The sequence below is a fragment of the Rhinopithecus bieti genome, unplaced genomic scaffold (assembly GCF_001698545.2).
Source record: "Rhinopithecus bieti isolate Rb0 unplaced genomic scaffold, ASM169854v2 scaffold_2409, whole genome shotgun sequence".
In the NCBI taxonomy this organism is placed as follows: domain Eukaryota; kingdom Metazoa; phylum Chordata; class Mammalia; order Primates; family Cercopithecidae; genus Rhinopithecus; species Rhinopithecus bieti.
This window is the reverse complement of record NW_016803686.1, coordinates 604,813-614,761: the sequence shown is the minus strand read 5'-3', so window position 1 is coordinate 614,761 and position 9,949 is coordinate 604,813. Positions and strand designations below refer to the sequence as shown.

At 38.2% G+C, this 9,949-nt stretch overlaps 1 protein-coding gene across 1 annotated transcript in view; it reads right to left on the bottom strand.

Annotated features, from left to right (window-relative positions):
- Positions 1 to 560: 560 nt before the first annotated feature.
- IPO11 (importin 11) overlaps positions 561 to 9,949 on the bottom strand; it is a 233,060-nt gene continuing 223,671 nt past the window's right edge. The window contains exon 31 of the mRNA XM_017850710.1: positions 561 to 3,353. Coding sequence (XP_017706199.1) covers positions 3,189 to 3,353 — 165 coding nt within the window. The 3' untranslated portion in view covers positions 561 to 3,188. The remainder of the gene's footprint in view (positions 3,354 to 9,949) is intronic.

Here is a 9,949-nt window from a genome sequence, read left to right as displayed (position 1 = left end):
TGTCTAAAGTAAATGAGAGGATTCTGGATGAAAAAACACATGGTTTTTGTATGTCTTTTATTGTATGTCACATAAAGGACATCTGTGTGGCAGTAGGGAAAACTGGAATATGAACTATTTATTAGATGTTACTGCATTATTGAGAATTTTCTTAGGTGTATAATGGCATTAGTGGATATGTAGAGGAATGGCATCCTCAGATGTCTGCTAAAGTATTTGGAGATAAAGGTTGATAATAATAAACTTCTGTAGTGTTTGTACTTTCAAATGGTTAGTGAAAGTACATGTGTGTATATGTAAGCATATTTATATACAGACACACATAAAGAGAGTAAATATGGCAAAATGTCAAGTTTGGTAAATCTAGATGATGGGTATACTGGGGTTCATTACACTATTTTCTTCATGCTTCTGCAGATTTTTTTCTTTTCTAAAGTTAAGAGAAGAAAGTATTTTGGTTTTCATGACATGCATGTCATCTTCATTAGCTCTTCAACTTTTAAATTTCTATGCACTTCAGGTTTATGACTTGGAGAAGTAGAAAAGACAACAACCCTTAGTAGGTGAGCCTTATATTTTAATTCATGGAATTATAAATTAGTCGTGAGGCTACAAAGATCCAACATTTTCAAAACCTGATGATTTTGTATGTTAGAGTGACTCCAAATTGATGCGAGTCTGGAGTCAGGGAGTTGCCCAGTTCCAGTATAGTGCCATTGATGCTTAAGTAGCCTCACCAAACCATGCCATTAGAGAGCAGTTTTTAAATAACTATCAAATTACACAGTGACAGCATCATTTTATTTCATACACAATCTCCTTCACCTGCAGACCAATTGCTTTAGAATGTACCCTTCCATCAGAACCCCCATTTTCTTACAGCATGTTGTCAAGTCTGTGTTCCTAATCAACTGTGAAATTTCACGAAGGTGGGTACTCTGTTCTCATCTCAGAATGCAGCACAGCATTATGGCATGAAACAGTAACTCAATAAATACTAACTGAATAAAGAAATGGGTAAAATAAAGATTAAAGTGAGGATTTTTCAAGAAAAATTGTATCTTTTTAAAAATGGTATGCAATAATGTGGATTCTCTAAAATGACTAGTAGGAGAGAGAGGAGGGACCAACTCATAAGGAAGCTTTAAAATGTCATTGTTAGTCACACGGGCCTTTGTGAGAGGGTTGGGAGAAGTCTTTGGAATAGAAAATAAATAGAAAAGGAATGTTTTTGGAGTATAAATGATCATTACCTTGTTTCAGGAGCCACAGTTCAACCAGAGGCCAGAGGCCTGGCTGAGTTGTTTGTCTTAAACTTAATATATTTGCTGTACAGTTCTGTTAATGAATAGAATTACATTTGATGTCTTAATTGAGCACTTAAAAATTCAAGATACATGAATTATTTTTCTGAGCTATTTATCAAGCCTGTTTAAACTTACGAGTTTAAAAAATGAAGCAAACTCTTTCCCTGAGATAAGCTTTTACTTCTTTTGCAAGGTAGCTATTTCAGTAATATTTGCTATGGCACTATAATGAAATCTGTCAGGAATTAGAAAGATGAGTACTTTAACTGAAAAATGAGAATGTTTGAGAATTTCTGATAACACTCATGGGTTAGTGTTTCAAATGAAAATAATTAAGTCAACAAAAAGAAATTCTTGGATCAGTCTTGAGGACTTAGTAATACTGATAACGAAATATCACTTGAAAGGAGCTTTTTGTCTTTAAATGAAGATAAATTTAAAGGGTAACTAGGATTTGCTACCTGCAGTACTGATACCTACTAGCACAGAATCCAAGCTAGAGTATAAAAGAAAACTCCCTTTGTAAGTCACTGGGCAATTTTTAAGAACTCATTTTTTGGGGGGAGCAAGAAAAGTAGTCAGACAAATCAGTCCAAGGTGAGGTATCTTTGGAAAATTTAATTTGGACCATATTTCTTCCTCTTTCTGAAAACATCAAATATCCCCATACATTTTGGGTTCCACAGCTTACAAAGGGGCAGTGGGTTTCCCGCAGTTACATACTGTACCCAACTTTCTATAGAAAGATAAAACATTTTCCAACCTTGCTTTTGAGTATTTCCTAAAAAATGCTTTAAAGTTTCCTTACAATAAATGGCAAGTAAAACAAAGTAAGGCTTTTTTTTTTTTTTTCTCCTTTTCCCCTTTTTATGTACTGCATGTTGGAGGAATAAGGAAGGAAGACTAGTTCCATCAGAATACTAGTAATCCTAGTACCCTGGGGATTACTGCTGGATCCTCCCAGGTATACCCCTATTGTTGAGGCCTTGATGCACCCCTGCACTGAGGAACCTGAGAAGGGTAAGTACTAAACAGTCTGTCATAGCTACGTGGGACTGTCACAGCACAGGTGGGACTGGGAGTCGCCCAGTTCTTCTTGGTGCTCACAGGAGTAACAAAGGAACTAGGACCAAACCATAACTAGAGGTCTCCCATGTGGTACTGCAGTACCACACGTTCACTTTTACAGGCCTTACAAATGTACATTTGTAGACTCAATGTATTTACCGGGAAAAAAAAAAAAAAAAAAGAAAAAAATGCCTTTACTAATTTCTGTATCAAATTATTAGAATGAAAATAAAAGCATTTGTCTGATGAAACACACCTTCTATGTTAGATGAAAATAACTCCCTTGCAAGATAAGCTTGGTAATGTGTATTTGTCACTATTATACATTTTTGCTTAGTACACACATTTCTTTAATAGCATCATCTGAACATCTTTGTCAGTTTTCAAACCTGTAGTTTCATTAGCTTAAAAAAAGGATAAGGCAGCCAAATTTAATGAATTTTGGTTGCAGAAAAACATCTCGGGCATTAACTCTTATCTTCAAATGTTAAGAGCACATAATTAAAAGATAAAGTTTCTTCTCTTAACAGGAAACTAAGCAGCTATTGTCATCAAATGTACTTTTACATGTACTTTTAGTAAAGGGCCCCTCATAAATATAAAATTAAATTCTTTTGAGGAATAGGTTTGTGATTTTAGTTATGCAGGATTTACATTTATCCTTTACATTTTGTAGTTAAAAAAAAAAAATGTGTGGTCTTTGCTTATTTTCATGAAGTGATTTCTTCATCTCAGCAGGCTCTCACATACAACCGGCAGGCTAGGTTACTCAGCTTGTTTCTGAAAGGCGAGGCAGTCACATGTCATGTGCTCTTAGAATCCTTGCAAAAATTCCTGTAGCTGGGTGACAATCTCCGTGTCCACTGTTTCCATGAGGGACTGGAAACCTTGTTCTCCTAGCATCTCCTGCTGTGCCTTGAGCTTCTCGTAGATGAACTGCTGCAGAGACACCATATGAACAGGGTCCTTCAGGGCCAGCTGTGGGATACAGAGGGGAGCAAGACTGTGTCAAAAAAGCAAAACAAGTCTCTCCTACCTGCAATTTACAAAAGTTCTTTGTAATCTCTTCTACAGTAACAAAATTGCTTCTGCCTCTCTTCTTACACAGATTCTGTAATAGTCTCATAGTGGAAAATCTGTCAAAGAAAATTTCATTCAATTAGTCTAACTTCAGTTCCCTACGGCCCCCTGAACATGTTTTCTGATTAGCCATTTCTGAAGAGCTGGGGGACTCACTTATTTAAAGCATCAAAGCCTAGTAGAAAGCATTCTAAAAGAAACAGAACATGCTGAAGAACATTGAAATACAATTGTCCAGCATTCTCCTTAGGAAGATAGGGTAGGCCACTGTGGCAACCCAGTAATGCCCTCAGGATCCAGAGAGGAGACAGTGTTTGCCCTACCCTGGATTGCAATACTATTTAAATTCCTGTATATGCTTCTGGCTGAAAAAAAAAAAGGGACTCTTCGTCTCCCACTGTGATATTTGGAAAACAAAAGAAGTATAATTTCATGAAAAATAACCCATAAGTCTACTCCCTAAAGATAATAATGACAAAGGAAAATATTTCGGCTGCTTCTACCCTGTGGCATGCACATACATACATATACATAAAACACAGCTGCACCCAGGCTAAGTGCAATGTGTGATATACCGGATTGAATCCTGGAACTAAGAGTGTTACCAGAGAAACTGGTAAAATCTAAATAAAAGTCTGGAGTTTAGTTAATAATAATGCACCGATGTTGGTTTCTTAGTTTTGATAAATGTACCATGTATATTTGAAAAATGTAGGGCTGGGCCCGGTGGCTCATGCCTGTAATCCCAGCACTTTAGGAGGCTGAGGTGGCCAGATCATAAGGTCAGGAGTTTGAGAACAGCCTGCCAATATGGTGAAACCCCGTCTCTACTAAAAATACAAAAATTTGCCTGGCGTGGTGGTGCATGCCTGTAGTCCCAGCTACTTGGGAGGCTGAGGCAGAAGAATCGCCTGAATCCGGGATGCGGAGGTTGCAGTGAGCTGAGATTGCGCCATTGCACTCCAGCCTGGGCGACAGAGCGAGACTCCGTCTCAAAAAAAAAAAAAAAAAGGAAGAAGAAGAAAGAAAAACGTAACATGTAATGTTAACACTAGGAGAAACTGGGTGAGAGGCACATGAGAACTCTTTGTACTATTTTTGTTACTTTTCTGTAAACCTAAAATTATTCCAAATTAAGAAGATTATTCTAAAAAATGGACTCAGCAATTAGAAAAGTATACCCCTCTGTGGCCATTTGGTATACGGTCAAACCGCTCTACAACTGACATCTCATCTTATGTATTAGCTTATATAAGTGTCTAATAATACAATTTCTAAGCAGCTAGGCCTGTGTTCAATTTTGAGATAAAAGCTGACGTCTCCAAGCTCTGAATGACATTCAAGGTTAGTTTTTCTCAAGTTAATAACTTCATCAGAACTAGAATACACATTGGAAAACTCCTGGTTTTGTTTTCTTTCCATTACTTCCATATGCTCTTGCCTTCTAAGAAAGTATGTGATCATTCAAGAAATATTTCCATTGAAATGGGTAAGATAAAATTAGGAACGTTCAGAGGCTTCAGTTATTAGCAAGAGATAATTACCCAGAATTCCTGACTCTGGGGTAACACCAGATAAATGAAGTGTTAATAGCCAGATTCACTTCAAAAGTCCACATATCGGATTTTAATGAGCAAGTGGCTCAGTATTACTTAATTTTAAAATTATTACTCTAAGACAGAATGGTTCTAGTTGAAGTGCGTATCAGTTCCCTCTGTTGGTAATGATAGCCTTTTGACATGCTTCAACCCATGAAGTAGTCTTCTAAAGTGGTTCAAGATTTTAGTTTCTGTGGGGCTACTTATAAATTTCTTGTTCTTCGAGATTTCTATCCCTTGAAACAAAGTTTTCCATTATATTTCACTACATTAATAAGAAATTTCACCCAGCAAGAATTTAGTGAAGCAAAATCTTTCATTTTCCTTAAGTTATGCGGCATGTCATTATTCACTTTTTAAGCCTATATGCCCAATTATAATTTGCAAAAACTACTTACTGTAAAGTTATTTTGTCAGAGGCCTTTGAACCATGCAACTCCATCTTTTTTTTTTTGAGATGGAGTCTCTCTCTCTCTCTTGCCCAGGCTGGAGTGCAGTGGCGCAATCTCGGCTCACTGCAAGCTCTCCCTCCCAGGTTCACACCATTCCCCTGCCTCAGGAGTAGCTGGGACTACAGGCGCCCACCACCATAGACGGCAAATTTGTTTTTATTTTTATTAGAGATGGGGTTTCACCGTGTTAGCCAGGATGATCTCGATCTCCTGACCTCATGATCTGCCCGCCTAGGCCTCCCAAAGTGCTGGGATTACAGGCGTGAGCCACAGCGCCTGGCCTGCAACTCCATCTTGAATAGGGGCTGGAGAAAATAAGGCGGAGACCTACTGGGCTGCATTCCCAGGACGTTAGACATTCTAAGCCACAGGATGAGACAGGAGTTCAGCACAAGATACGAGACATAAAGACCTAGCTGATAAGACAGGTTGTGGTAAAGAAGCTGACTAAAACTTCCCAAAACCACGATGGCCACAAAAGTGACCTGTGGTCATCTTCACTCCTCATTACATGCTAATTATAATGCATTAGCATGCTAAAAGACAATCCCACCAGCACCATAACAGTTTACAAATGCCATGGCAATGTCCAGAAGTTACCCTACATAGTCTAAAAAGGGGAGGTACTGGCTGGGTGCCGTGGCTCACGCCTGTAATCCCAGCACTTTGGGGGGCTGAAGCAGGCAGATCAACTGAGGTCAGGAGTTCGAGACCAGCCTGACCAACACGGAGAAACCCCGTCTCTACTAAAAATACAAAATTAGCTGGGTGTGGTGGAGCATGCCTGTAATCCCAGCTACTTGGGAGACTGAAGCAGGAGAATTGCTCGAACCCAGGAGGCGGAAGTTGCCTTGAGCCTAGATCATGTCATTGCACTCCAGCCTGGGTAACATGAGCAAAACTCCGTTTTTTCAAAACAAAAAAAAAAAAAAAAAAAAAGAGGGGAGGGGGGGAACCCACAGTTCCAAGAATTGACTACTCCTTCCCCAAAAATCTCATGAACAATCCATCCTTTGTTTAGCATATAATCAATAAATACCTATAAAAGGCCAGGTGGCTCACGCCTGTAATCCCTGCACCTTTGGGAGGCCAAGGCGGGTGGATCACCTGAGATTAGGAGTTTGAGACCGGCCTGGCCCACATGATACAATGAAACCCTGTCTCTACTAAAAAAATACAAAAAATTAGGGGGCCATAGGTGGCGCATGCCTGTAATCCCAGCTACTCGGGAGGTGGAGGCTGCAGTGAGCCGAGATTGTGCCACTGCACTCTAGCCTGGGCAACAACAGCAAAACTCCGTCTAAAAAAAAAAAAAGAAAAAAGAAAGAGAGAGAGAAAGAAAGAGAGAGAGAAAGAAAGAGAGAAGGAGAGAGAAGAAAGAGAGAGAAAGAGAGAAAAAGAAAAGAAAAGAAAAGAAAAGAAAGAAAGAAAGAAAGAAAGAAAGAAAGAAAGAAAGAAAGAAAGAAAGAAAGAGAAAGAAAAAAAGAAAGAAAGAAAGAAAGAAGGAAAGAAAGGGAAAGAAGGAGAGAAAGAAAAGCAAGCAAGCAGCCTTTGGGGCTGCTCTGCCTACGGAGTAGCCATTCTTTATTCCTTTACTTTCTTAATAAGCTTGCTTTCATTTCACTTCACTCTGTGGACTCAACCCGAATTCTTTCTTGCGTGAGATCCAAGAGCCCTCTCTTGGGATCTAGATCAGGACCCCTTTCTGGTAACAATTTCCTACTGAATTTTGCTAAAGTGTTTTCCATCCTAGGAAAATACTAAATAATTGCTAACTTTGAATTTAATTTTTCTCACTTAGAAACAGAATGAAAGAGATCAAATGAAAAAAACTAAAAGGCAGAAATGAAGTCCACAGGCAAGCAGCCCNTTCTGGTAACAATTTCCTACTGAATTTTGCTAAAGTGTTTTCCATCCTAGGAAAATACTAAATAATTGCTAACTTTGAATTTAATTTTTCTCACTTAGAAACAGAACATTTTTTAATAATAATAATATATTCAGGCTTCCTTTCTATGAAACTTGGTAGATGACACATAAATACACTAGGTATATAACAGAACAAAAAATCTTAAAGGAAAATTTTCTACAACAATGTATTTAACCGTGTGGTCTTCAAAATTCCTTAGTTTAATTAAAATATCTTTGGTTTAAAAATTCCCTTCTTTTCTGACTTCTAATTGTTTTGCTGCAGGTAACTGTCAATTTCTGAAATATATCTAAAATAACTCAGTTTCCAAGATCTATTGGATATAAACTCTCCTAACTTTGCGGCTTAATGAAGAGTATGAGTCCGGCAGATACCAATCAGAACCCACTTAATCAATAGGGCGCAGCAATACAAACTCAATCATCAAATTATACCTACTGCGAAACCCAATCTGTCCTTTGAGAAGCTTGGAATACAGTTTCTAAATGATGAGCTTGTAAGTAAAGGAACATTTTACATTGCTATGTCTAGAAACACTGGGACCTTGACTTCATGAGATAAAAATGGCAGTACATACATACATATATACATACATGTCTCAGTAAACAAATTAAAATTCTAATTTAGCAATTACCTTATAATCTAGGTTTCCTGACACAATTATTTTTCTTTCTATTAGTCCTTGACCACTATTACTTGGGCATTCTTACTCTAGTATGACTTTATTGCAATGTGCTTTAAATCTCTGAGAGTAAACGAGAGAAATGCACAACTTAAGCAATCAGACAAAGTAATTATTTCAAGCCTAGATCTGAGCAACAGAACATCTGCTTATTCACGTTTCGCTATGCAATGATCTTCAGAGCAATTAAATGGGAATCAAAATACAATATCCACATTTACTAAACTCCAATCACAAGCAAGGCTTCTGCTAGGTACAGGGTAGGCCATTCACATATATAATTTCATTTAAAACTAATAATAAGAATAAAGGAGGAAAGGGAAGCCTCAGCAATGTCACAACAAATCTTTATACAATAGTTCTTTACTTGGCAGCATAAGGTAATCATTTGGGGAACTTTAAAAAATGCTGATGTCTAAGTCCTACCCCTAGTGATTCTGATTTTAAGTAGTTTCAGGTTCCAGAATATTTAAAAGCTCCACAAGTGATTGTGATATACATCCAAAAATAAGAAACATTGCTACAGAAAAATGTGGGCCAAGAGTTTTGAGGCCTAACCTCTCAAGTAAACACAATAAAACATCTACAGGTATTTCTATATGCATTAACACAAAAGAATACAGACAACAGGCTAAATAAAACACATAACACTTGAAAAAAAACAAAACAAAAACCCTTCAGCTACTAATTATAAGCTCTTTAAACTCAAACCCATTTACCATTACTTACTTGCCAGAAACCTTTGAGGTTTCCTTTCTCTTTCAGTCTCACTGAGGCAATTTTGAGAGAGTTTTACTTTACTGTGTGCATACTAGGAAATGCTGATGACTTTTTTTTTTTTTTTAAATCATTGTTTGACTCCTCCACTGTCCAAAAGTTTAGTGCGCTTCTGATTTTGGTTTTTGTTTCCTGAATTCCAAAGCATTCCTCAAATCACAGGGTAAATAAGATTCTAATTTGTAAAGGACGTTCATTTAGCCTGCTTTTCCTAACTAGTTATTGCTAGCATATAACAGCAACATACATTTATATATAATTATCACTTATTAAATTCTCTTCATAGTTGATCTGTTGATCTTCTTGGACTTTTCTGGCTTAAATTACTGACAGAGACAGGGGGCAGCCAAGGCCCCACTCTCCTTCCTGCCGAAACCTCGCCTTCAAGCCTAAAACAGCCTGAAGGCTGAAAAACAGGACTGCAGGCCTGGGAGAATCTCCAACCGGCCTGTCCCCTGGGAGGACAGGGTGGAGTCTTGGGAAATTCATGCCCTATTTGCAGGGGGAGGAGCCTGGCCTGTCCTGTTCCTGTGTGGTAGGTACCCTGGGATTCAATCTGTGAGATGGGGGCCTGTTAACAGGTACCCCTGTTACTTTGCTGAGTTTTTTTCCATTTTGCCCAATAAATTCTGTTCCCCCTCGCCCTTCAAAGTGTCTGCGAGCCTAATCCTTCCTGGTCGTGTGACAAGAACTTGGTTTTTAATACAGTATTATCATTACAATGACTTCTGAATTTCGTCTCTTCTTTGCCAATACTTAAAACTTACATCCACTCCCTTCTCATCGCATCGGATAGAAACTCCGTGTAACAGACTATTGTATCATCATCATCAAACTCTTTTACTCTTCTTCCTAGGCCACACAGACCACATTTCCCAGCCAATGGAATGTGAGCAGAAATGATAAGTGCCATATTCAACCTAACTCTTAAACCACTCCTACTCATTCTTTGTCACAGTTTTCCAGCTAGACAGAGCCATGTGTTAAAGCCACGCATTTCAATAAGTCTGGATTGCAAACCAAAAATAAAATTCTAAGCCCCGCCCCCCCACCCC